The 27,480-nt window shown below is 42.6% G+C and overlaps 2 protein-coding genes across 2 annotated transcripts in view; both read right to left on the reverse strand.

Moving 5' to 3' along the window:
- Nucleotides 1-5: 5 nt before the first annotated feature.
- arpp19a (cAMP-regulated phosphoprotein 19a) lies at nucleotides 6-4,687 on the reverse strand. Its single transcript, XM_030415150.1, has 3 exons — nucleotides 4,473-4,687; nucleotides 3,294-3,416; nucleotides 6-1,634 (listed from the first exon to the last, which is right to left on the reverse strand). The coding sequence occupies exons 1-3, from the start codon at nucleotides 4,527-4,529 to the stop codon at nucleotides 1,464-1,466; spliced, it is 351 nt and encodes a 116-aa protein (XP_030271010.1). The 5' UTR covers nucleotides 4,530-4,687; the 3' UTR covers nucleotides 6-1,463.
- A 1,770-nt stretch (nucleotides 4,688-6,457) lies between these two features.
- atosa (atos homolog A) overlaps nucleotides 6,458-27,480 on the reverse strand; it is a 33,045-nt gene continuing 12,022 nt past the window's right edge. The window contains exons 2-12 of the mRNA XM_030414070.1: nucleotides 17,673-17,857; nucleotides 17,022-17,218; nucleotides 15,429-15,554; nucleotides 13,304-15,161; nucleotides 11,730-11,855; nucleotides 10,886-10,974; nucleotides 9,715-9,811; nucleotides 9,178-9,336; nucleotides 8,420-8,488; nucleotides 7,861-8,054; nucleotides 6,458-7,760 (exon numbers count right to left, since the gene is read on the reverse strand). Coding sequence (XP_030269930.1) covers nucleotides 7,607-7,760; nucleotides 7,861-8,054; nucleotides 8,420-8,488; nucleotides 9,178-9,336; nucleotides 9,715-9,811; nucleotides 10,886-10,974; nucleotides 11,730-11,855; nucleotides 13,304-15,161; nucleotides 15,429-15,554; nucleotides 17,022-17,218; nucleotides 17,673-17,857 — 3,254 coding nt within the window. The 3' untranslated portion in view covers nucleotides 6,458-7,606. The remainder of the gene's footprint in view (nucleotides 7,761-7,860; nucleotides 8,055-8,419; nucleotides 8,489-9,177; nucleotides 9,337-9,714; nucleotides 9,812-10,885; nucleotides 10,975-11,729; nucleotides 11,856-13,303; nucleotides 15,162-15,428; nucleotides 15,555-17,021; nucleotides 17,219-17,672; nucleotides 17,858-27,480) is intronic.

The following is a 27,480-nucleotide window of genomic DNA, read 5'->3' on the forward strand; positions in this document are numbered from 1 at the left end:
AGCAATTAAACATTTGTGCAAAACTATTTTATTTACAAAACAAAATGGCACAAAGTGACAGCAGGGCAGCCATATACATGCACAGCTGAGGCGGATGTAGTGCTAGCTTAGATTTACCACATCGCAGGTAAACGTCATCCAGTCAGTAAGGACCCTGGAAAAGCACTTTACAGGGCCAAGGACAATTTTAAGATGAAACTACTTATGCATATAGAAGTTTTTTGTTTTTTTTCATGTCTGAATACAATTCATAACACAATTTGTTCCCAGTGCTGCCCCCAGTACATTGTTTAACCATGAATTTAGTCTACTCACACAGCGTACAGGACACAGAAACAGGTCCCTACTGAAAGGAATTTAGCTTTCAGGTCCCACATACTCCTTTAACTCTCTTTGAGCACTGATGATTCATTCATGGCAACTTGGAACTAGAAGCTTTGGCCTGAGGAGAGTGACTGTGTCGTAGTCTGAAGCTGAAACACATGGCACACACCACAAATACAGTGCAAACGTTCAACATTGCAGTTCGAACTGAAGCCACAACACTGCCACCTCCTCTTTCACAAGTAGAATGTTTCCTAGTTTCAAGGAGTCTTGAATGCACCATCTACCCAGTGCTGTAAAGCATCTGTGTCTGTGCTCAGTGCACCTTGATGAATTAAAGTGGAGCTCAGTGAGGTTCACCTTTGGGATCCCCGCGTCACACATGCACTTCCATATGATACTCTGGCGTTCACCGTGTGGTCCTTAAGTACGACCTCCCCCCACCCATGATTCACAATCAAAATGGTAATGAAACTGAACTCAGCCTCTGGATTATTATATTCAGTGAATCACTCAAGCATATTGACAGCATAATTTAGAATAAGGACATAAAGTGAATGATACAAATCAGATGTAAAATGCTTTAAAAGGCTGACGTCTGCCCCTGTGCCAAACAAAAGGAAATATATATATATACACACACTTCCAAACTGAGGGGTCCTGATGACCATACTAAAGCCCTCCAACCATGCTGCTCGCCCCATCTCTTCAGCCAGTAAACACCATAGTTGTCGGTCGTCCAGTGGCGTCACATTCCGCTCGTCACACTCACGCTTGGATGTCCTGTCTTTCAACGTATCTTACATGGAGGTAATGAGAAAATAAAAAGAAACATGGAAATGTAAGAGGACAATGACAGAAGGATAGTCAGTTTGGGAAAGTAGCGAGTAGCGTGGGACAAAAACAAGCATAGGAGGTAGTCGAGACAAAGCTAGATGGGTTGGAAACAAAAATAAACGAGATTCTGAGGGTACCAGCTCGCCAGTTTGCTGGATGCAAGCTGTGGGTTCCTGGTGGGAGGGGTCAGGGGACAGGTGGTAGTGTGAGGGGTGGGAGAGGTAATGTTACAGCTCTGAGACTTGAGTGGAGAGGGGTTAGGGCTGGGAGGTGGTGCAGGGGCTGTTGAGGCTGTGTGTGCATCAGCCTGCCAGTTTACTGGCCACCAGAGAGGGTTTCCTCTGGGGCAGGTCCTGGGGGGTGGGGATGTGGTCGCCTGTGATCTCCGTCTTCTCTGGTGCAGCTGTCGGCAGCTGCTTGTTCTTTATCTTTGCTTTAGCCATGTTGTAGTCGCCAGAGTCAAAGTATTTTTGCTGTAGGGAGACATAAGATTCAAATTTTACAAGTGTGAGTGGTTAAAAAGGATTATAACCTGTGAATAATGCAAGCTTTAGTTTTATTTATATATATTTAAATTACATTGCAAGGAGAAGTATCAGTATGAACCATAAACAAGCCTGCTGATGATAACACAGTAATAACAGTACTAATATTCAGACTTACCCACCTTATATAAATGACATGGTTAAGAGAGCCAATGACACAAACTGTGATGTTGTTTTAAAAGGTACCCTGTGGACTTTGACCACTGTTAGTGCTGTGGAGCAGTGTTTTATGACTGGATCCACATTGTGGTTGTATTGTCTACAAACAAGGATGTAGATGCACATGTGGGCTGCAACTAACAATTACTTTCATTATCGCTTAATCGTTAGTTGTTTAGTCTATAAAATGACCAGAAATGTGAACAATGCTTGCAGATCCCAAAGTAATGTCTTCAAATGGATACGTTTGTCTGACTAACAGTCCAAAGGGACTCTTCATTTATGGTTATAAATGACAAAGCAAAGCACGACATCCTTACATTGAAGAGGCTGGAACAAATCTGCTGATTCACATTTGATGGCGGTAACTCACCCACAAGTAAGACACATGCCAACAAAGCAGTGAAGGAGGAGGCTGCTGGTGAGTTACCATGGATGTGAACACATCACGGTTTAAAATAGATTTTAAAAAATACTTTGAGAAAGTATTACAAGAGTGGAAATGCACTCAACATTTCACACCTCAAAAGATACACACAAGGCATTCTGGTGGAAACAACAAATGTAAAAAAAGGTTTTGTTTAGACAAAAGCTCCACACCTGTCAACTGCAGAACTTTGGCAGGCAAAATAATTACATGAACTTCTTCTTGCTTATCAAATGTTGCAATAACATCCTCAAAACTACAGATTGTCACAACTTTCGTAATATGTCCAACACAAGCTACAAAACTGCCTACTTAGTCTAACCAAACCTAAAATTATCATATAAATACTGATGGAATATGAGAAATATATGGATGTTTGGATTGGTGTGTTCATTTTACATGATAAATTGGCCTAACTCATGTCATGTAAATCAAAAAATCCCATTCAAGTGCAAATAAGTGAAAATAATCTGTTCAGCTGAGTAAGTTTGCTACATAGTTAATTAGAGATCAATTAATCACTTAACAGAAGTGTCTGACACAGTGTCAAATAATAATGTCAGGTGAATACTTGGACCTAAAGTGATATGAGAACCTTTCTGCCAGTACTTTTACTGGATAGATTAATTGTTCTTCATCACAACAACCCACGAGTTCTCTATGAATGACTTAATCATTCCGGTCTCACAACATCATAAATCATGGCACAATATAAGGAGACAGTTTGATTAAACATTCAGTTGCAAATTTATGGTAGACACACCTAGCTGCCAGACCAAAATATCCTCCCTGCAATAACTCCTACATTCATGAAGCTCAGGTTTAATTGACACTGTTGAGAGATGTTTACACAGCGTCACGTTCATATTGGAGACTGCAGTTTTTAAGTGTTGTGATACTGAAGCGTGTTTCTAAAATTGAGTCTTGAGACAGCAGGTTCAGAATCTGTCTTTTGAGTGAACTCTACACTTTTCACAATTAAAACACAAGGGATAACTCACCCCCTTCTGGAGGCGTTTGCGGAGCAGATCGGAGCCCCCGGGCTTGTTTCCTAAATTTGGGTATCTGGCCTTCAGTTTGGCCTCCTCCGCCTTCTCAGGACTGATCACCTTGTCCTGAACCTCCTGAAAACGAACAGAAGCGTGAGGCATTGAGATGAGGGGGAGACAATTTGTTTAGAAACCACGTACGTTATTGCACAACCACCAGAGAGGTGTACATTCACCAGCTGCCTCCAGGCTCCCACTTGAATCATCTGATTGCACTGTGGTAATGCATTAGATAATCTGACTGTCCATTAGAGCTTGCTACCGTAAATACTCGTTTATTAAAGCCAAGCATAAAACCTTTCTGAATGACATCTATGGAAAAACATCTATGGTTTTCTAACATAGCTCATCACAACGCAATATTAGCACATAATCATGTATATATCCACCTGCTTGGTAACGTAAGTGTTGATGCTACAGTACAGGTTTACATCACAGCTACTGCGGATTATAGAGATCCATATAGACATCAAGCCAAAAGGAAATGCTGCCTAGTGTTTTCTCGAGAGCCTCCTAGCAAAGCAGACACTAAAGAGCTAACTCACACTTGGTTCAATAGGTAAGGTTAATACAATAAGTGTAACATGTTATGTACAATAAATGCGTTGCAACATAACCACCAGCTCGTTGCTAGTCGCAGCTGGCGCGGTTTGGCTAGGTAGCACTTAACGTTAGCGGTAAAACACTGCGGTAGCTAAAAGTGGAATTTAAGATAACGTTGCTATGACTGGGCTTCAAGCCAGAGTACAGCAGGCTGCTGGCTCTAGATAAGCTAGCGTTAGCAGCTAAGCTAACTGTTGCCAATTCGCCAGTGTGTGTGAATGTCATGACAGCTAGCTTGGCGAGCTGCAAACATTAGCTAGCGGCGGCGTTACCTCTGACATTCACACCAACCGTCCGAAACACTCGCTCCGTTAGCAACCGAGACGACAGACCAGCTAACCGGTGACAGTGTCGTTACAGGGCTCGGTAAATAATTTTAACTACTGTAACAAGGGCTTTGTAGCTGGCTTTGGTTGATATGTCAACAATAACGAGCGCGGGGTGAAGAAGCTAAGCTAGCAGCGTTAGCTTTGCCGAAGTCAATGGTGCTACTGTTTCTGCTAAAACGCTAATCCGCCGCACAGTTACCTTCTCGTCCACCGATGTCTCCTCGGCCGCCTGCGTCTCTTCGTTATCCCCCGACATGTCTATATTACCGTGGTCTCAGACACGAGATTGCTCACTAGTTGGACAAGTGATCCACAAATCCCCCCTGCTCTGACTTTCCGTACCCATACGAGTCCTGCCGAGCGCGCAATCCCGCACAAGAAATACTACGTCACATGCGGAGACACCACGCGCGCTCACGTTCTGGCACTCCCGCCGTGCGCGCGCATTCAGAGCCCGGATCCGATTTACATTGCGTAACGCGCCGATCAGCTGTTAGACCCATGTGTTGCAACACAAATCCAGATTTTGTTGGAATAATCCTCAGATCTGGAGGATGACGATGGCTGCTGCCCCGATTGACACGGCGCAGCTCATTTTACGAGTTATCACATAACATGTTTTTTTTATTATCATTATTCTTTGTTATGTTGCAGCGACTGAAATGTGCTGCTGATCTGCTAACATTGTGCTACATGAAGGGGATGAAACAGACACAGCAGACCCTTCAGTTTGTCTTTGTCATTATGCCAATTTTAAAAATAAATAAATAAAAAGGTGCATGTAGGTGTGGTGAGGCTGTGCAGATGCAGTGGGCTGTCATGTTAAATGACCATCACCTCCAGTATCTGCAGCCTTGCAGACAGCAGTGGGCTATTCACAGTGAAGACCTTAATCATTGCTGCGTGGCCTTCCAGGTGTTACAACCTGCAGTTTTGAATTATTAATAAATACTTTTGGGCTATGCAGTTTTGTCTAGCAAGAATATACTCCAATTTAGACTTAATGTTTTAGACAATTAATTTCTACATCTTTTGATCATTAAATGTGTAAGTATGATGAGCTATTGTAAAAAAAAAAATTGTGTTTATCTTAACCAAAATAACATTTGTCACGATGAATGTGTGTGTCATGTGTTAACCTTACCACAGATATAAGGTGTAAGAACACAGGGTTGCACCTGTTTTAATTGTAGTTATAAAAAGCCCCACCAAAAAAGTGTGGCGACTTTACCCGAGACTTAAATGGAGATATCACTGTTAGATAAACCATTCTGGTCCCTTTTTAAAGTTAACTCTGTGACCAATTCTAGCATTTTCGTTCCCATATGGCACTTACGTTTGAGTGTAGATATTTCTTTTTATTACATGTCAAAGATGAAAGGAACAGAATTGAGTTTTTGTTTACCGAACTGATGTGTAAGATTGACTTATGATCACAACATGGACATCAGGTACTTTTCTTTAGTTTTATAGTATTCCGAAAACTCACAGCTTTAACACAATTCTGTTGTTTTTGTATGGTGCATCTTAAGACCAATTTTTAAATCACACAATCTTCTGGTCCTATTTGCAACTCTTTCATTTGGGGAAAGCATCATCTACTCTGCAAATTACATAAGAACACTTCTAATTTCTTTCAACGATATTGTTTTTTTTAATACAATTGCACAACCAATTTCCTTTTGTAATTGAAAGACTTGTTCTGTACATTTGTTTTATTGAAATGATTCAATCCTAACATAATGCACATGTGATGCTTGTGTATTCTGAGGTGTCCACACTGCTACATCTAATAAAACAATGTATTAAGAAGAGTACTGAATGTGGTTCTCAGTGGGCGTGTTTATAGTGCAGTTTCTCTATATTTAGAATTAGTCACATAGTATTGTTCCAATGTTTGAACAGAACACATGAAAAGGAAATCTGCTGTTATCTATCCTGCCACACGTGAAGCGGATGGAAACTTCATAAACATTTTCTTCTTCTTCTTTTCTAGTTTTCGAATCAATAGAGATTTATTATGCAGAGAAAAGGTGTGACATTTCGGGAACTTCCTCTCTGAATAGCAGCACAAATCATTTGTGTTTGGCTCCTTTCATTTCCTCCCCAGTGTGCGACTGTGTGCAGATGTAGTGCGAGAACAGGAAACATGTCGGGACAAATAATAACACGAGGAGACAGAAGCAGCTTTCAAGATTGCTTTAGAAGATATATAGATATATTTTTTTTTCAGATTTGAATATTAATGTCAAAAATACATACTATGATATACAGTTTGCACTACATCATCTTAGCATGACAGACGTCACAAGTAGTAACTGAAAAATTAATTTAAATATTAAATAAACTGATGGTTAAGTAAACTGAAAGTGAATGTGTAAACACTAAACTAAGGTTACTCTTCCTATTGCAACACTTCCAATAAAGTGGTTCTGTAACAGTACAAAAGTATTAGAATATTACTATTTTCTGTTTCATTTCCAGTTAGAATGAGAAAAAATAATCCACAGTGCACTTCTGATGTTCTGCTGTGATGCTTTGAGTTGAATCGAGCTTGATTGCTTGTTCGACTTCTTTAGTGGTCCGTGGTATGAAGGTTTCTTTCTTCGTTTTCTTTTGGACGAGGGGGGGATGGTGTTTCACCGCAGTCTCATACGCACTCCCTCTGCTCCGAGCTCAGGAATCACAGGGTCAAAAAGCTGAGTTCACTTTCAGTTCAATCAATCTAATCTTCGGGGATTTAAAACATTTTTTATTTAACCATTAAAAAAGGGCCTTTTATTGCATTTATAATTAAACTAATTGAGATTGAACACTTATCCATTATGTCAAGTAGAGGTTCCAATTAACATTTTGATCTGAGTAATCAGAGTAAAGTAGACTAAACTCTGCTGAAATTATTCAAGTGTCTAACTGCTTCTGTAGACAATCACTGGTCTCTACTCTCCTGCCAGACGCTGGAGGGGATACACACAACAGCAGGAAAAACAAATACTTCTCATATCTGGTAAGGCCTTCTTAACCAGGAGAACAGGATCTGAAACATGCTCAATAACTGTAACCTTTGACCCAGACTCTCTGATCCAAGGTCGTGCACTTAACAGAGAACAAGGTTTCATTTCTGACGAGTCTCCCAGCCTCTTAGCCCCCCGCCCTTGTCAGTTCTGGGTGACAGAGGGGATGAAACTGAAGATTTTGGGCACAGGCCAGGTGAGTCTTGTTCACTGCCGTCCTCAAATTGCTTCTCAACTCGCCGTGGGCTGAGTAAGAGTCTATCGCTGGCATCGAGGTGTGACTGAAGTTTCGGTAGTGGAGGCCGGAGGGAGTCGGGCCTCAGCAGCGGGGAGAGAATGGTGGGTCAATGGGGGACTCTGTGAAGGACTGGAGCTCGTAGGCAGCACCGCTGTCCACCTCCATGGACTTCCTGGAAAACAGCAGACGGATGTCCCTATGGAGGTAGATCTTCCCAGACTTAGAACTCTGGAACCTGGTTGGGATTGGGAGAAAAGAAAGGAAAGCGAGACTTAGTAGGGGCGGGGCAAACATCACCGCTACTGTAAATATTACAGTTTTAGCCAACAGCCAACCTCAGATGAACGAGGTAGCGCAAGGTGCGTCCATGGCCGAGGGCCTTTCTGCTGGTCTGATTGTTTGTGTCACGGCGGACGGGAACAGAGAAGGTCCTCTGGCGAAGGAAGGTCTGGTGTCCAGCTGGCATGGCTCGTAGGTCGTACATCACAACAAACATCTTCACCACCGTCTTGTTGGGGTTGAATAAGGTCTGAGCGGGAAAACCATGACAGCATGTGAGGATTTAGGTCTTTAACTTATTTTTAACTGAACTCATTGATCTGCACAGACATAACAGAACATTACATGCAGTGAAAGATACATAAATAAACATCACACATTATATATCATCGTAAATATGTAATTACAGTGTAAACAGCCTAATTAATTCAGAAGTATAAGCATCATAAATAAATAAAAACATGCCCTTTAATCTGTATGTTACACAATGAAAGGCCACTAGGTGTCTCCCTTTCCCTTTTGTTACTTGGTGTAATTTGCCCTTTGTTCTCAGCCATGTGTGCACCATGATGCAGATTTCTCACAGAAATACATATTTTCTATATTTGTCCTCACCACTTGAATGGTTCCTGATGGAGGTACACGGTAGCCCCTTTTCCCCAGGGACTCCAGGTTTATCACACCCTGAGGAGAAATATTCACATTATTTTACTTAAGTAAAAGTAGCAGCGCTACAGTTTCAAAATACTTTTTTACAAGTAAAAGTCTTGCATTCAAAATCCTACTTGAGTAAAAGTAATGGCATCAAAATATACTTAAATTACCTAAAGTACTAATTATGCAGAATGGCATTTCAGAATCATGTTCAGGATTTTATATTATTTGATTCTTATTAATGATTCACTAATGTGTACATCACTTTGATGATTCAGCTGATGGGGCTCATTTGAACTACTTTATATATTGCTGGGAAGCTTAATCAAAATAATATATCAACATTAATTAGTCTATAACAATATATTTCATAATAAGGCGCAAGTAAAGTGCCATTTTTGCCTCCAAACTACAGTCTAGTAAAAGCAGCTTAACATGGAAATACTCATGTAAAGTACATTGCATCCAAACTGTACCCAAGTACAGCACTTGAGTTAATGTACTCATGGGATTAGAGGGAAGAGCCACAGGTCAGACCTGAACCCTGGTCCACTGAGGACAAAGCCCCTGTAAATGGGACGCCTGCTCTACCAACTGAGGCGCCCTAGCTCGCACACACATTTGAGGTCAGTTTTCATTTAAGGCTCAGTCATTCAGCCTGGAAACACATAACTGAATTATTGATTGACTGACTGGGGGGGTGGGGGTGTAAATCTCACCATATATGGTGAAGGAGCGTTGTCATCGGAGACACTGTAGAATGACACCTCCACAGGTAGGGTCAGGTGACTGGGGCAGAATGACCCACTGGCTCCAACCTCTGCTGTGAAACCGTCCACTAACCCTAAAGGCTCCAGGCGGTAGTTCAGCACACACTCCTGAAAAAAAAAGAGTACTTCCATTACTTTTCTCACACATAAGACACTGTTGAGTTCAGGTTCGATTTTTTTCATCCAGGACAGAAACTCAATGTTCTTAACCACTGAGAAACTTATTAGGGAATCCTTTGAAAAAGGAAAACACGAAGTTAGCCATCAAACAGTACAGGCTGCTAGATAATGGTTAGCCCAGATTTTCACTTTAAAGAAGTCTGGCAGCTGAATCAATTCCCTTTGTGAGCATTCTGTTTCATTTGAATTATTTAGGGATGAAAACTGGCATGAGTGAAAGTACACTCTTCTCAAAAAGTGCTGGATGAAAAAGAGATGATTCTGAGTGAGTGTGGGTGTGTGTGTTTGTGTGTGTGTGTCTTATACCTCAAAGTTTCCCAGCAGACTGAGACTGGCAGGTGGAGCGCTGGCACTGAACAGCTGCTGTGACTCATCCGTGTACCCCTCTCTCTTCGGACACACCCTAAAGGGTTAAAGACACACGCACACAAAGATGGGTGTGAAAGAGCATCGTAAGAATTTGACATGACAAGCATTCCTGGTATGTCTGAATAGACCTGTTAGGGTGAGATAAAAGACTGAAACTTATTGTGTGTAAACAAAAAGGTATCAGCCAGAGACGGAGCAGAAAAAAAACGAATTTTTGTCCACGTGTCACACATATAAAGTAAATCAGTCACGTACATTATTTTAATCAGGCAAATCATTTAGCATAAGGAAGAGAAAATCCTACATTGAAGCATGACAGTGGCTTTTACCAGCCGCAGCCAAACTGGCCAGAACTCATCCGCTGGCTGAACTGAACTTTCCACCCTGAAGGTCAAACTCTTGAAACATCTGCTTTATCAAAAGCAGCTTCCACCCACATCTGCTGTGTGTGGGCAGTGGCACGAAGCTCTGTGTGCATTCAGTTCTGTCTGCCATTTTGAGCAGAATGTGTGTGATTCTAGATGCAGTCACAGTACAGCAGAGCTTCAGCAGGTGGCAGCGTGAGAGGAACAGTCAGCAGAACAGGGCTGACCTAACCTTACCACTGAGAACAACGCTCTTATTGTCTCATCTCACAACACACGGACAATACTTCTAAAACCTATTGCTGATCTGAGGCTATGTCAGCGTGTTTGGGTTTAAATATGGCAGCTGTAGCAAGTCGCCTATATAGATTCCCCTACACAAGTCCTTTGTCTTTGAAAAGCTCGATTAATACTGGTGTTAAAAAGTTTAAAACACAATAAAAAAATATCAAAACCAGACTTTGTCTTGCTGGCACTCACACATAGTAACAGCTGAAATGTTGCAAAGTGAGAAAACAACTAAGTTTGATAATACAAAGTATGAGTAACTTGATCCAGATGGTACTATAATAAACAGATGATGTGGGAGGCAACTGTAAAACAAAAAAATTGCTTGTTCTTTTTACTGTTATTAAGACGGCAGTAGATCTGTAGAAGTATCCTGACCACCTTATTTTTGTGGGCAAACTGAGTCAGAGTCTGGTATCTACAGTTACAAAGATCCCAGGTGAGAAAATGTGTACCTTTTCCCAGAGGCCCAAGGCAAACCCTTACAGCCAACCAGAGAGGTGTCCAGGTCAAAGTAGCCTGTTTGATTTTTCCTCTGTGGAACCTGCCGCAGACAAAGGACATGATTAACAAAGTGAGACTGTCATGGGTAAGAGCTCAGAGGACAAGATATATGTAGGAGAGATGACAGGAGAGACATTTAGATCCTGATATCTGATTCTTCAATAACAGGAGAAAAAACATCCTTTTTAAATCCTCCATTAAAACTATATATCTTTATAGTACAATGGATTCCATCTATTGTAAAAGACTCATGAGCATGAAAGTCAGGATTTTAATGTATGACTATAGTTTGTGTCTGTGTACACTTGAGAGTTTTTATGTGTGAGTGAGACTGCTCAGAAGACAGGAAACCGTGACGGTGAGGTAATCTGGCAAACACTGTGAAACAACTTACTGTGGCTGATGAGGCACACATGAGGCACACATGAGTCACGTGCCTTTCCTGCCTGTGTGTCTGTTATGTGTATTTGTGTGTTCTTAACCCCAGCTAACAAACTCAGTAGCCCGGCAGCAATAAAAAAAACCAAAAACCTGCCAAATATTTCAAAGTCTCTTTATGACAAACATTCACAGGCTGCTGAAAGTGCTGTGTGAGTAACGCTTCAGATGGCTTGGAATAAAGGGTAATGAGTGTGTTGGTGATGAACGCAACTGCATTGACACCAACAATGACTGAGTCAGTAGTGTTCGAGCGTGACTGTGAGCCGCCTGTATGTGAAAGTGTTAACCAATGCAAAAAGTAGAATTGGACGATGAGTGTGAATTTCACTGCGTTGATGAGTTTGTTTTTCTTACAGGGCTGGAGAGCAGAGGCAGGCCAGTGCGGGGATGGAAGGCCTTGGTCGCTGTGGCGTCTAATGAGTGGCGATTCTGTTTCTTCCAGGTGTTGCAGGGACGTAGAGGGGAGGGGCTGTGAGCTCGCTAGAGCACGGAGATGGAAAGAGATTAGGGAAGCTTGAAGGTAATCTGTAAACTTCATGACAGTTCCAACCTCGTACGAGTTAATGCCAGATAAACTGAAAGATTCTATGTCAAAATGCATTGAAACATGCCGTAGTTTCCTCAGATTTATTAATGGTGGAGATCATTAGATGATAACATGTGATAGTAAGGCCTAATATATTTGAGGGGTGCTCGGTTTCAAGGCGTTAAAAAATAAGAAAATAATTTTTGAAAAAAAAGTTATCTGAAATAATTTGTATTTATTACATTCTTGTTCTTAAAATCCATACGATATCTTCGTTACCACTTAAATCCCACCTGCCACCAAACAAAACACTGAGATATGATAAATGAGGAGGTTCCTTCCAATTTGAGATGTTAAAGTGGAAACAGAACTTTTTTCCTAAACTTATAATCATGAAGTAATGATAACTGTGCACTATAATGGCTATAAGAAAACGACACCATCCACATTTTGATTGGTTCTCGACAATCAGTTTTACCATGGTATTTTCTCTGCCACTAGGTAGGATTTATGCAGGAAAAATGAAAGCTTGATTTATGGCACAAAAGAAGTGGTCTGCCATTCCTCAACCACACCAGGCAGATTGTGTTCCCCCGGTAGCTATGGGTAAATATCCCATTTATTTGACTAATTCCTGGAGTTGAGTGGCAGAAAGGTTATCAGGTAATTTAAGTTTCTTCACATTATTTTTGTGGAATTAATAATGCTTTTAGTCATATTTATTGAAATACTAGATATATGTATATTGCAGTTTTTAGAATATAATTTAAAAGAATAGTTAATGACTTTCTTGTCAAGAATTAGACGATTGATAACACTCCCATTGTATATATTATAATAATCAGACTATTCAGCAGCAGCCAGTTGCTGAGATTTAGAGCCGGACTGACATATTGGTTAACTCAAATTCAAAGGGATCATTGGAAAATAATTTGTGTATATTGGCTGAATTATTGATACTGCATTTTTCTTCACTCCAATATCAGTATTGGCATTGACCCCAAAATTAATAGAAGTCAGCCTGCACATAACACATCTAGAAAATCACAACTCATTTCAACACAGAGTGTTTGTAGAGAATAAACAAAGAAAAGATTACATGTTAATGAGGGGTCGGAGGATTTTGTTCCTTTTCAATAGAGACAGTTTAGCTTTGTGCTCAGCTAAAACGGGCTGCTGGCTGTAGTTTGATATCTACCATACAGACATGAAAGTTGTACTGTGTTTCTCATTCAACTCTAATCAAAAAAGCAAATAAGCTCATTTCCAAAAATGGTTAACAATTGCCTTTACTGACACAGTTAAACCAAGGCTGCTTTAAGCATAGATATGACAAGACTTGATTCATTGCAAATGATTAAGTGTAAACAAAAGTATATTGACAAAATGAGGAGTCCCTTACCAGGACAGTGGTAGGGGGAGTCATGTCTGGACTACAGGAGGATCCAGACTCCGAGGGCGCCTGGTTCTCATCCTGTGGGAACGTGGCCTGGGCTGTCGCACAAACCTGCATCTGGGACTGGTACTGAGGCTGAGGCTTGCTGTGGTTGTGGCTTATGTTACAGTTCATGGCTGGGCTGGCATCACTGCAAGTCCAACTAAAGATCTGGGCATTCCTTGGGCTGTTCTCAAGGACATGGGAGGCAGAGGGGGTTTCATGGCTGCTGGGTGTCCTGACTCTGAGCTTTTCCTGTGGGGGAGTTCGTAAACATTGACCAGTCTGGGTGTAGGACTGGCCTCTGAATGAGGGTTCTTCAAGTGTAAAGTGAGCACCATTTTGGGCCAGGGGAGAATGGCGTTCGGTCCCTGTATCGACACGGGGCTTGTCTGTGCAAATGGGCGCGGAGATGTGCGTGTTGCCTCTGTGAGGTTCGTGGTTGGGTATGTGGCCATTGGCGTAACCGTTGGTGGCAGTGTGTGAGGAGGCCTGCGGGACGTGTGCGGTGTGTAAGTATGTGCGGACCGTGTGTGTGACTGTTGTCGTATGTGTGTGGTGCAGGGGGCTGCCGCTCCTGCTGTGCCTTGGCGACAGCGAGGGGACAGACAGTCTCTCTTGGATCAGTCTAGTAATGTCTTGTACTGCCTGGGCAATCAGGGAGCTGTCTCTCCCCTTGTCCTTCTCTTTTTCCTTCTCCTTCTCTCTCTGCCTCTCTCCGTTCCTCTCCTCCTCTCTGTCTCTGGTCTCAGTCATTTTCAGCTTCCTGCAGGCTGCAGGTTTAGGGGAGGAGCTTTCCCGTTTGCTGAAAGAGGTGTCAGTCACGGGCGTGTTGAAGGGGCTGGGCCACACACGTCCTACAGACTCGTAGGGCGGTACCTCAGGCTCTTTGGTCTTACTGGCAGTTATGTCTTCATGGTTACTGCCCCACATGGCTTTGGGAGGGTTGTCAGAAGCAAAAAGGCCGGGAGGGAGTGGCGGTGCTGTGGGGTCGCAGAAGTTCAGCCTCTGTGCGATGCGGGCAATAACTTCCTGTCTCTCCTGCAGCAGCGAGCCAATCAGGGGGTTTGTCTCGGAGGCAGCAGGCCTTGGGGAGGGGCAACGGGGTGGCTCTGCCAGGGAGAAATTCTTAAATGCTCTCAGTGGCTCAGGGATGGGCCCCTTTGACCTGTCACTGCTGTTGCCAGAACAAAAGTCCTCTACTTGTGTGGGTTCAGATGAACCATTGAGAGCAGAGTACAGCCACTTCCCTGCTTTGCTAGTGGGAAGCGGAGAGGGGGAGTGGGAGCGGGGCGGTGTATGGGAGTGAGAGGACCTGTGGAACAGTGGGGAGCCCTGACGTTGGGGGATGCTGACCTGCGGAGGCTCTCCATTTTGATACGTGTGGTCCTCCCCTGGCTCCTGGCTCTTCTTGCTGAAGGGAGGTGGCACCGCAGTATGAGGAAGGCTATTAATGGGGATGTTGTTGATGGGTAGGTTAGGAATAGGTAATCCATTCAGGAGAAGGCCAGACATGGAGTTAGAGCTCTTGCTGTACATGTTAGAGTTTTGAACGAGGTTGTCTTTGCTGGGGTCTTGGCTCTTTTTGAGGGTGGGCAGGCCACCATGGCTGTTCAGGTTTGGGTTGAGGCTCGGGGTCTTGCTGTAAAGTGGAGGCAGGCCGGTGTGGATGCTGCAGGCCAGGGTGGGGTAGGTAGGTTGGCGGGGGAGTGACTGGACACGAACCTGCAGTGCAACACTCTGGGACACATTGGGGACGGGGAAAATATGCTCCGAAGGTGGCTGGGAGAACTGCCACACCAACTCCTCATCAGCAGCACTGATCCTGTTTGACAGGGAGAGATTCAATGAACAGGCCATTTTTAACTCTTCCACCTTAAAATATCCATGAATTGTCTGAGACCGAGTTTTTGCTTCCTCTTATTCAACTCTCAAAAACAGCACAGTACATGAGATTTACACCTACACAGAAGCTTGAAAACAAATAGCTTAAGATCAAGTTGCCTGTAGCTTTATTAATCTGGTCCAACAGCCTTAGTAAAAAGCCTTCAGCCCACCAGTGTCAAAGTCTTCAGTGAGTGTTATGTCTAACCTGTACAGGATGTTTCTGGGGACGATGCCATGTGAGGCGCTGAGCCAGGCGCTGAGCTGGGAGAAGAAGACGTAGGAGCGAACAGCCAAGAGCAGGGTCTTCTCCTCAATGAAGCGATCGCCGCTTCTATTAAAAACACAGTCACAAAGAGGTGGAAATGTGCCAGTGTGTCAGGTTAATGAGAAAACAGTTCAAGGATGTGTGTGTGTGCGTGTTTTTCAAACAGTGTTGCCTGTTCTTGCACATGCGGGCAGGAAAGTAGGACAATTTATCAGGCCATTTAACCCTCTGAGTGCCAAGCCAATTATCTGGGTTTTATTATTATTATTTTATTCCATAATATATTCTTATATTTAGAATTTTTTTTAGCCTTCACTGGTGCATGTCTCTGGATCTAGTGGGAGATGGAATTCGTGCATGTCTATTATGTAATTTGACACATTTTCAAAGCCATTCATTATAAAAACACCAAAGGTTTCACAGAATTCTTTCTTGGAATCTATTAAACACAAAAAGCTGGTGTTTAACAACCCTTGCAAAGGTTTCCACACTTTTTGGGAGCTAAGTTTATGTTCAATAGATATAGCCAATTAACCATTAAAATCATCCTCATCAGGAAGCAACATCATGCCTCTCAGTGTCTGAACTTAAATTCAGTTTATTTCACAGTTAAATTTAATTTAATTAAAAATTATTGTTTATAGTATTATAATTATATTATAGTTATATTTTGGCACATTTGTGAACATAAAACTATCAGTCATTCCACCATAACTACTTTGGTCAATGTGCAACAGGTCGATGGGTGACACCTGCATAAACTAGTACAAGTATATTGTATTTGTTTCCTCCATTTTTATTACTTTTTAAAATCTAATTTACTTTTAACTCCTGTAAAACAAAGCAGCATATATTAATATGGTTGGGAACTGAACTGTACTACTTCTAAGGGTGTTATTACTACAGAGTATCAATTCACAATAAATCAATTGGTTCCTCATAGCACATCTTTAGAGCATAGAAAGAAAAACAAAGAGTGAGACGTCACAACTACAGCTCACAGTAACAATGGGCAACACTCACTGCAGTATTTGTAATGAAATAAAAACATGTGACCAAGGCAACACCAGACTTTTTCCACTGTCATGATAGAAGTTCTCTCAGTATTTCACTAAAGATAGCCAAAAAGTGAATTGCTGCATCCAAAATTTCTTACAAACTTGCTGTTTACGCTAAAACAGTAAGAGATTTGGCATCTAATATTTTACAACTACTTTTAATATTTTCTATGATTAGAGAGAGAGAAAAAAAAACTATTGGGTGCCGGTACGAGTTCCATACAGGTTCAAATGTCAAAACCTATACGTTAAAGGATTAATTGTGGATAACTGTGGACAGCAATGGAGGATGGGAATAGGTAGCACCCCTGGAAATACAACATAGTGCATTTCTCTTGTAAACTGAGGACTTCATCTCCTTTGTGTGAATATAGCAGTACAACATCTCATATGTAAACTTAAAATGCATACACTCTTTAAGCATCGATCATGTTTAAAGAGTAAGATAATGTGTGTGTGCTTATGTGTGCCTTACTGTCTTGGAACTGGCTGCAGGGTCCATCTCTCCAGCAGTAAAGCATCTTGTTTGATGACCGGGTCGCTGATGGGGTCACTAGGGGGACACTCATCGCCATAGCAACAGTCTGGCAGTAGCATGACCTCAATCATGATGGGGATGCTGTTCCTCCAAAGCAGGATCACCTCAGAACGGGTTCGCCTCGCCTGCCGACACTGGACACACACACGCCGCAGACAAAGGTGGAGGGTTAGTGCTCATTAGTGAATGTCAACAGCGGGACCTCGAAGCGTAGGGGCAAAGCAGATGGGACTCTGAAAGAGCCTCAGTCAGGGCTGAATTTCTCAGTGATTTTATTTGGGTCACATCACAGGTTTACAACATCAAAAAGTCTTTTGCCATCAGAGTTTACTGTATCACTGCTATTTTGTTCAGTGGTTACACTGAGTATAGAGGGTGTTGATTTCCAAGTGTGCTGGTAAAACTTCAAAAATATACAATAATTATTAGAATATTATCAGAAAACAAAACGTGCACTACATTTTGTAAGTAGCTCATGACTTGATTGAACAACCTCTTATAAATAAGATTAAACTGCCTTATGCCTACACTTCACGAAAACACACGACAGGCTGTGTACGGAGATGTGTGTGTGTGCACGTGTGCTACCTGGGGCAGTTTGTCGCTGCATTCATGCTTGTGAAGTGGCGGCATGGCCGACTGGGCGGGCGGACAGTGCAGCCCCTCGGTTCTGCCTTTCACAGAATATTCCGGTGTCCTTCCCTCTGTGATGAGCAAGGTCAGGAACACCAGGAACTCCTCTGCGTCATACTCGAAAAACTCCTCCGTTGCATCTAGACAAGGCAGAGGAACAGGGGGTCAGCATTTATTTTGAAGTCGCCTCACAGCTGAGCAGAAAAAAAAGGAACAAACGGGAGGAAAGCAGCCGGCAAACCACCAATTTGCTTATCCTGTGACAAACGCTGGGGGCAATGAAAACAATCAGAAAGCCACCTGTATTGACGTGATAAGCATACAGTCTTTGTTTAGGTTTTTACTTAAGTGGTAATTTAAATTTGGCTGGAAGGACTTGTTTAGAGAAGGGGTGTGGGGGGAAGGCGGCGGATGACACAACTTTTCCAGTTTGGCCGCTTCAAAGGAATATATTTAGAGCTTCCATGTCAGCTGAGCTGCGGGGTGAAGCCACACAGTCCGCTCTCTCTTTAAACACACACACACCCATGCACACAAGCAAACACACACACGCAGACACAAGTACAGGTAGTACTTATTGTCAAAGCATTTGCAAACAAATAATATGAAGGAACATAAGTAATAGTTGTACGGAACAACCCAGTGCTCCACCAATTGTTGCAGGGTGGGGTTGGACAGGGCTGGTGGGGTGACCAGGACCTGGCAGGACAAACTGCTGAATCAACATTTCACCATTCAGAAATAGGCCATTTCCCTCGGATTCAACTAAGTGACTGAACAAATTAACCATTAGCAGAAAGACTACCGACAAGGAACGCATTCAAATCATAGCTCATGCTGAGCCACTCTGCTGTGTGCGCCATTATTCACAATCACCAAATTTATGGCAGATCTTAAAAAGGGGCACGATGGGGGCTGTGGCTGTGACTCATCTGTTTGTGTCCTGCCGACAAAAATGAACAAACTCATGTTCTGTTTGTGCTGTAACTGAAGCTTAGATCTAAAGTCGGGTTATTTTTAGCAGGAGGTTGAAGAGCCTGTCTTAGCTCTATCTCCTGCACTCCCCTTCCTCTGGAGAAAACTCCCAGAGTCCCTCAGGAGGTCAGCTGATAGACAACAGCTCTGAGAATCACAGCTTTCTTCCTTTCTTTACAGCACACAAGCAAAAAACACTGACGTGCAAGAAACTGCCTGCCCTCCTCCTGCCTGCCCTCCTCCTGCCTGCATTTATAAAGAACACAAGCGAATATTAGGTTATATTTACGTGGATATTTTGTAGGCTTTAATCATTCTGAAGAGGCAAGACCCTTGTGAGGCTCGATATATAAATATACATACACATACACACCGCCTGTCCTCCTCCCACCGGAGTCAGGCTGGCTAGAACAGAGTCCCTCTCAGCTGGCTCTGCAGAAGTGTGAGCTACGAGCTGCTGCTGTATATGTGTGTGTGTGTGTGTCTGAGTACGTATTGCAGTGAGCCAGCCAGTCACGCACATTCCTCTCAGGGAACTCCTCCTACATGCCTTTAAGCTGCTGCTGCACGTGGAGAGAGGCGCAGTCCAACACAAAACATGAGGAGGGAGGGGGAGGGATGGAGGGGAGTGAGGGGAGGGGAGGGAGGGGGTCTGTTAGCCAGCTGTAGGCTGAATAAGCGCAGGGTGAAAGAGATGGAGAGGGAGGCTATATTCAGGGACAATCTCCTTTTCTTTATGGACTGCAATCGGAAAGGCTTGAACAAAGGGAGCAAGGGACAGACCAGAGGGAGAAATATATGACGAAAGTCAAGATTCAAGGTCACAGCGTCCATCACCTTTACGATGGTGGGCTTGACCATCCTGGATATACAGTCGTGGGTTGTGATTAAGGTATACGGCCAGTTAACACTGAGGAAGGTTCTAGTTCCTGGTGCTATTGGGGGATTTGGGCTAAAGGTGACGCTCCATAAGGGAGGCGAAGAGCAAGAGAGAAAGGAAGCATGGATGGATGAAGGGAGGGAGGTGAAAGAGTGATTAGGGAAGCAGCGGAAAACAGCCTATGGGAAGTGGAAAGCTTCACACAGCCCCCCATCAAACGCACAAAAACGTATAGACACAGAGCCCCAATCGTGTGTGCACAATGGGTGTCGGATGCCTGCTTTCTAGGAAAGGCAAACCCAGGAACACGTCCCCACACCCCTAAAGCACATGTAACTAAAACACACATGAACACCAACAGACACCGTGACACATAAACACACCATCACCAAACACATGAACCCAGTGAAAACATTCAAACATACACACACACAGCAACACATGCACACACGTGCGGTGCGGGACAAAGGACTAGTGATGGTGGCTTTGGTTAAGGGGCCCAGCCTGCATACACATAGATGAGAGCTGTCATTCTTTAGGGCGTCGTGCCTGAATAGAACATTCCTATGAAGCCTACACACACTCACACACACACACACACACACACACACACACACACACACACACACACACACACACACACACACACACACACACACACACACACACACACAAAGCCTAAATAGAAGCCGAGAGGTGATCAGGATGCAGGACAACACAACGTAAGCAACAGACGTGAAAAGAAAAGCCTGCGTTCAACAAAAGCACCCTTATAGAACTGAGAAGAAAAAAGAAAAAAATAATAATATCCACAAAAACAAACAGAGGAGGTGTTGTTTCAGCCTGCTGCAGGATGCTGAAGTCCCCTCCCTCTGTGGATGTTTTTGTTAATCCTGTCTTTGGTGCAAATGGTTAATATCATTTGGGAATTTATGTAACAATGCTTGCTGTTTACCAATCATTAAACCTTACAAGCGGGGCTCCATGTTCAATCCTGCCGTTTGCTCCCCTCCTCCTCCTCCTCCTCCTCCTCTCCTTCCCACTGGACCGTGACCAATTCATTCCTGCCTCTCCATCTCCTGAAGACGTAAACTCTGTCTCCCATCAATTCATATTTGCACATATTGAATTTCTTTCTGTTCTTTTCGCCATTTTTTCGCGAGGTTTCTCAGTCTTAATCATGTGTACATGAGGTTATTTTGTCTCTTTTCTTTCCAAATCTGCGTATAAACTCTGCTGGCCCCTTGCCTTCACTTAGAAAAGTACCATAGCAACTACTAGCAGTGCTTGAGAAATGCAAACAGAAAAAAAACATTTCAATTAGGAAAACATAATCAGGTTTAGGCCCACTGTTTAAATAAGAAGCTTTGCTGATACGTCCTGCACTTTACCGACCCAAACCCAAACACATAACACACAATGGAACACTGATCTTTCTCTTTTCCATGTGCGTGTGACCTCTCCTCCAGCTCCCCGATAATGTGTGATGTGAATTATGTAACAGGTCGGATTTAGATTCGGGCGTCATATTATTAGACCTGTGACCGCCTGTCACCAAGTGCAGCTGGAGCCCCGCCCACAGATCGGCTGGTCCGGCCTTTAATACGCGCACACACACCTCTCAGCTGTCTCCGTGTCCTCGGGCCAATGGATCAGTACAGAGTCATGTGGGATGGAAAAAGGCCTCCAGGACAAGAGTGGAGTGGTCGGCCTCGATAGCCAACACTGTGTTCAGAGTAAACACACCGCGGTGCACGCTGACATACACTTTGGTGTGATTCATCATTACCTAAGGCCTGTCAGAGAGGCAAATGAACAAGTTGGACATGTCAGTGCCTGGTTAAAATGGTTGTGAAGCTTATAATACAAAAACATGTTGTTAAACTCATTTTTTGTATGCAGGAGTGTCGGGGTGCAACTAACAATTATTTAAATTATGGATAGGGATGCCTAATGTGGAGATGTTTTTGAACCAACATCGATAAACCAATAATTTCACATTTCTGTATTTAAAGAAGTTCACAACCTGTAGTTTACGCACACCGGAGGATAAGAAAGGCTAAGATACAGTGAACAAAGATGGATGATTTAATATCCCATGGCTCTGATAAGACCTGATTCTTATTTCCTCTTCGTCTTCTTCTTTGTGATTACTGGTTTGCCTGTTAAGTCAATTAGAGCATATTGACTTCATATTATTGGCTCTATATATCATGTATCATCATGTATTCATTTGTCTCCATAGGTAAATGTTTTCTGCGTGGCAGTGTAGGGGATGACAACTGAAATGTCACAGTGCAACCTTGTGTTGCATGATGACAAAGTCATCGTCAATTTCGACCGTTAAACCCATCAGCGTTTAGTCTTTAAAATGAAAAAAAAAAAATGGGAAAAATGCTCAGAAGCTGTTAAAGCAAACATTTAGCATTTTTACTTAAAATACTGCTGCAGCTCTACAGTCGTTTGTCCGTTTTAACAGAGAGACAGATGGGACAGAAGGAAAGAGAGGGACGCAAAGTGAGAGACATTTAGATAAGCTGACCCATTAATACGCGCACTGCGGCCACACAATTACTGCATGGTTCGTCCTCTTTCTATAGCAAAATCTGCTCTGCTCTCTATACACACACACTCATTCAGACACATACACTCTCAGCTAATCTGAATGCTGTGTAAGTACCCATATGGCAAAAACCACTCCCATTCTCCTCTGCTCATCCAGTGCGGTTCTCTATACGTGCCATTTGTTTATGTTTCGTTTAAATGGAGCATAGAGCAGTGCGAGAGTCTTGCTAGTCTATCCTCATTAGTGATGCGTCTGTGTTGGTAGGGCTGAGACAAAAGCCAGTGGCAGACGTGTGAAAAAAAAAAAAAGAGCAACTGATCAAAGTCTCAGTGGGAACACAGCACTGATGAGGTCACCTATAGCTTGGCTACCGGTGATCAAAGACAATACGAGATAATATACTGCAAGGCAGCAGGCGGGGAGAGACGAGACATATTTCAGAAGCAGGGAGACAGAAGGTCTTCACAGATATTGGAAGAGACAGACGAGCAGTCTAAAGGGCAGATAGGAAACATGCACAGTTAGTTCAAAGGCAGGCAGGAAGTCGTATTAACGTTGTTTTCCAGTTAGCTGTCTGTCAAGTGGATTTCATGCACACGTTTGAAACCCTTGCGGAAGACAAAAAAAAAAAAAGTGAATTAGGTGGCATTTGCATCAGCTGAGCTCATGTCGAGAGCTTTCTTAATGTCAAAAACACATCCACGACAAAAAGCTAAAAATGGCAAGTTGTTGTGGAATTAATGAAAACAGAAAAATCTAACTTGGCAGATTGTGGGAGACAAATATATTACAGAGCATGTTTTTGAATGTCTAAAGCCACCTCTGAACTGTTGTACTACAAAACTGAACAAATCGTGACTTGGCTGTTGGGGTTTCTTGATTTTTTTTCTTTTTCTTTTTAAACCGTCACGCTTGAAAGCCGTTCAACATTTACATTGAAAAAAACTACTGCAGATTTAGAAGAGCAAGTCGGGCAGGAAAACATCCAGACAGACTGTGACAGAAAAACAAGGATGAATAAACTGAGTTTATTTATATTTAATCTGAGTGTAATATTCCAACTAATTTGACAAGAGATAACAAAAATGAACAATTTAAAGAAGGGCTAAAGTACTACACTTTTGAATGCTTTTTCTGGTTCAATTGCTGAGACTGGCAGTTAAAGTAAATAAATGTGTGTCCACAGCTACAGTTGGGTTCCCTTGTGCAAGACATTACATCCCCTAACTGCTCTAGTGGGGCTTAGGCAATTTTTTCAAGATGAATAAATAATAAAGTGAAGAGAACAAAGGTCTGTAGAGCTGGACCGAAATCTTGAAAAACAACGCAGTGGGGGCATCAGCAGACTTTTAAGATTTCTAAGACTCTAAATGCTCTTTTTAAAGATGCATTCGACTTTCGTTGGAGGACCTGCAGACTCTAGATAACCAGTGTGCCGGGGGGCTGTGTGTTAAAGGCATTTCCACCCAGCTTCAGTGCAGCAGTGGCAGCAGTGTAGCTGCTCGCTGAGGTGTGTCGGCTTAACACATAATGATATCTGGCTCTCTCTGAATAGAACCAAACAGTTAAGGTACAATCTTACTGACTGCAGGTTCCTCATTCTGATCAGTTACAGCACTGGATGTTCTTGATGGGAAATAACCAATTTATTTTCTGTACTGACATCTCTGTGGAAGTAAAGGAAATATAAATGCAAAAACAACTATGGAATGACCTTGAATCAGCAATGCAGATGGACCAGGTACTTTTGTGGCGTGTGGTGCAGAATTGCAATTTTAATTCGTACTTTAAAAGCAATTTCCTTTAACGACTCTGCCATGCTTGCATTATCGGGAATCTCAGCTGCATCAAAGCACTTCTAATTTCTCCCCATCTTGCTCAACAAATGACAAGACTGTGTCCCATCGCTTGAACTGTGCAAATGTAGAGGAAGCAGAAACAGAAACAAATCTATATTTAACACCAGCTCTGTTGTGCTTGTACTGCAAAAGGGTCATATGCTGTTGTGTGGGACTCAGAAGTACTTGGATGTATGTTCAAATTGTGTTACAACACAGCGGTAACAATGAAATATGTAACCGCAAAATACAACATGTAGTGTACCATCATACTTGTCTAATTCACCAAGTCTCAGGAAGATTACAGAGGCAGTATTTTTCAAATGGGTGCCTGAAGAAAAGTGTGACACAAATTCAGATTCTCATTTCATCAAGAATTGTGCAGCCCTGCCACACACACATACACACAAACAAACATACACACAGCTGCACTTCTACAATGAATATACAGAGGAAGAATGTGAGATTACACTGACAGTTCTTCCATGCTAAATCTCCTTGCTGCAGCCCCCGGTGAGATAAATATAGACACAACTTGGTAGCTCTCATTTTCTGTTTATCTCTCTCTGTCTGATTTCAAAGTCTAGGTCCCTACAATCAACCGTTTGATGACTTGTGTCTGCCAGCAGCAGGGACCATTTAAAAAAGGGCTGTGGTGAATGCCTGGAGTCATGCATTATGGAACCATAAATATAATTGCGAGACAGTGAGAAAAGTTCCAACAGGGACAAGTTACTTATTTAAATGCTGACACATATAACTTACTGTGCTCTTTTGGTTTCTACAAGCTATAGCTAGTAGGCTGAGTAGATAACCCTTTAATGTACAAGCGGCAGCCTCGACTCAAACCATAGCGCAGACAACTCAGAGATAATTTGAAAAAGACAAAGGCACTCCCCTAAAATCCACCACAGGGCAGGGCTGTTGATGGCTGCCTGATGTCCACTGTGTGGCTATCCCAAGGCGATGACAGAACATAGCCAGTTTCAAAGTATTGAAATGCACTGGTAGCAAAGCAGGTGGCAGATCTGAAGTGTCAGCAACTCTGGTGACTGCATTTTGCCACCCTGGGAATTGTTTGCAGTGCCGTCTTTTCTGTCCCATGGCCAGTTCTGCAGTCTGGTCAACTATATTTGGAGACCAGCTGGTCTGCAAAACCAGCTAAGCTGTATCTCCTTTTCCTATATATCTGAATGATTACAATTGCTTGCTGATACTCTTCTTAAACGGTGTGTTCCTTACTAATCTCCATTTATATGAGTACTTCACAACAACAGTGTAATGCAAACATGCTGTGTCCTGATATGTGCCAGATGACAGAACTAACAGGCCTAAAGAGAGGTTACATCAGAGGGAGCAGTCACGCCCTCAGTATGAACTGTCTGCACTGTCTGTGTGTGTGTAGTATCGTGTCACACAATCATATCGAGCAGCAAAATCCATAATGTTCTTCAGCCTTCATCTGCTATTCAGGCCCTGATAAGCTTTTACAGGAGTATTTCGCCCAAGTATAAAACTGGGCTAACTATGCAGTAGAAAAACTAATATTTTTGAATTGCATTTTTTGAACATGACCAGTGAAAACAGAGAAAAAAAGGCCAGTGGTATTTGCTCAAAGGGTTCATTGTCCGTTTTGAAACACATAACAGTATGGCGGATGTCTGGCAACAAACAAAATGCAATACAGGAACCACACAGTGGCCAATTCCAGTTCACAAACTTTCTCTATTGTAGCTAAACGGCACACATCTTTGTTTATAGTTTTATCACCAGTGCCTAGTTTAGACAGCTTGATTGGAGTTTGGTGAGACGCCCCCTCATTCAATCCCATCTTGATCCGACCACACTGTCCGTAGATGCACACTAACAAAATGAGGATAGACAATCTGTAGTTGATACAACAGCCCTAGAATCCGCCAAATGATACGTTTTGCTTAATTTGAGGAATTTTTGCCTGTTAAGACGACAAGTTCTGGGTGCTGACATGAAGAGAAGTTTACCAAAGCTCAGTTAAACGTACCCCCAACAATATTGTGAGACAAAGCTAGTTGAAAATCAGTCAAGATCTCATTTAACACTGAAACTCTGTTTAGCATGATGTTAGTTAACACTGCATGTTACACTGAATCATAGCACCTTGAACTGAAACCAAACCATGTGTTACCTACAGATTCCCACAGGTTTATAAGCTTTGTGATTTTGCTCAAATCTGGTGCTTTGTACAAGCTGACATGGTGTTTACAACTTCTTAAGTGCACATTCTGCTAGTTCTGAGGTAAGCTGAGTTTTTATGTGAACACAGCTGTTGTCTCGCACTTTCTTGTCGCTGAAGGCCAGAAAAAAATCCCAAACAACATAACCCAACAACAAATCAGTCACGCTTTTAGACAACACACCAAGGAGAAGTCTATTTTTTAGTCAGCTGTATAGCAACGGTGTTGTCACGACTTCAAGCTTATTTTGCTGTCAAGCTGCCATGTTGAAAGTATGCAGACAGGCAAGTGACGCCCATAAGTGAATTCATATTAATTAAGTACAGCTGATACAATTATACCTGGCAGATACTCATCAGCTAAGAAGAAGATGCTTATCTTATTACCTATATTATCTAATATAATGTTTAGCAGACATTTTGACAGGTTTGGTGAATTCTAATTAAACATCCACTAATACAAAGCGGCACCTGCGGGGGTGATAATGTTTCAATATTGCTTAATTTCCTGTGAAAGCAGAAACTGCAGCAGGATTGAAGACAGAACTAAGCAGCCCTCCGGGTGTGCAATTCCTTTTTAAGTCCTATTATAATAGGAAAGACCTGACTGACCTGGGACTGCTGAACAACAGTGATCAACGATCACAACTGCTGACCAGCGAAGAAAGGGAGGGGAAAAAAGGGACAAGCGTTACCAAGGCAACAGAGACCTTTAGTTAAACATTCCCGTCACGGTGATTGAAGAGTGTCTGTATGGAGGAATGAGCTGCACCAATATGCGTCTTTGTATGTGACAGTGAACTGCAGCTTGACAAGAAGACAATTAATGCTCCTGTTGTGCTCTGTGAGTGTGTGCAGGAGGTGCACTGGGTACATTCAGCGTATGAGTCTTTTGCTTTAGAGCATGTCTGTTGTGCTCATGTCCTTGTATTGCACACTGAGAGCGTCTGTTAAGCTCTTTATGTGATCATACTCGCTTTGTGTGTGTGTAGGTGTGTGTATGTTATTCCAAGTGTGTCTGAGTGTTTATGCCTCTCTTGTATCTTTTGTTCTGCCTCTCTGTGGCAGAGCAGCAGAGGATTGTTGCTACATTTTAATTGTAGTAACGGGGTCAGCTGTGTTTCCATAGTGTTTTATAACATGAAACACACACATCACTGCCAGCTCACCTTTCCTGTTTTTGTCTGCTTTGTGTTACAGCACTGAAAAACACTGGAAGTGGTGGAGTCTGCCAAGGAACTAACATCTTTTTGCTTGTAAGGATCACTGGTGCGCAAAAGCTGATCCAGATT

The sequence above is a fragment of the Sparus aurata genome, chromosome 4 (genome assembly GCF_900880675.1).
Source record: "Sparus aurata chromosome 4, fSpaAur1.1, whole genome shotgun sequence".
NCBI lineage: Eukaryota > Metazoa > Chordata > Actinopteri > Spariformes > Sparidae > Sparus > Sparus aurata.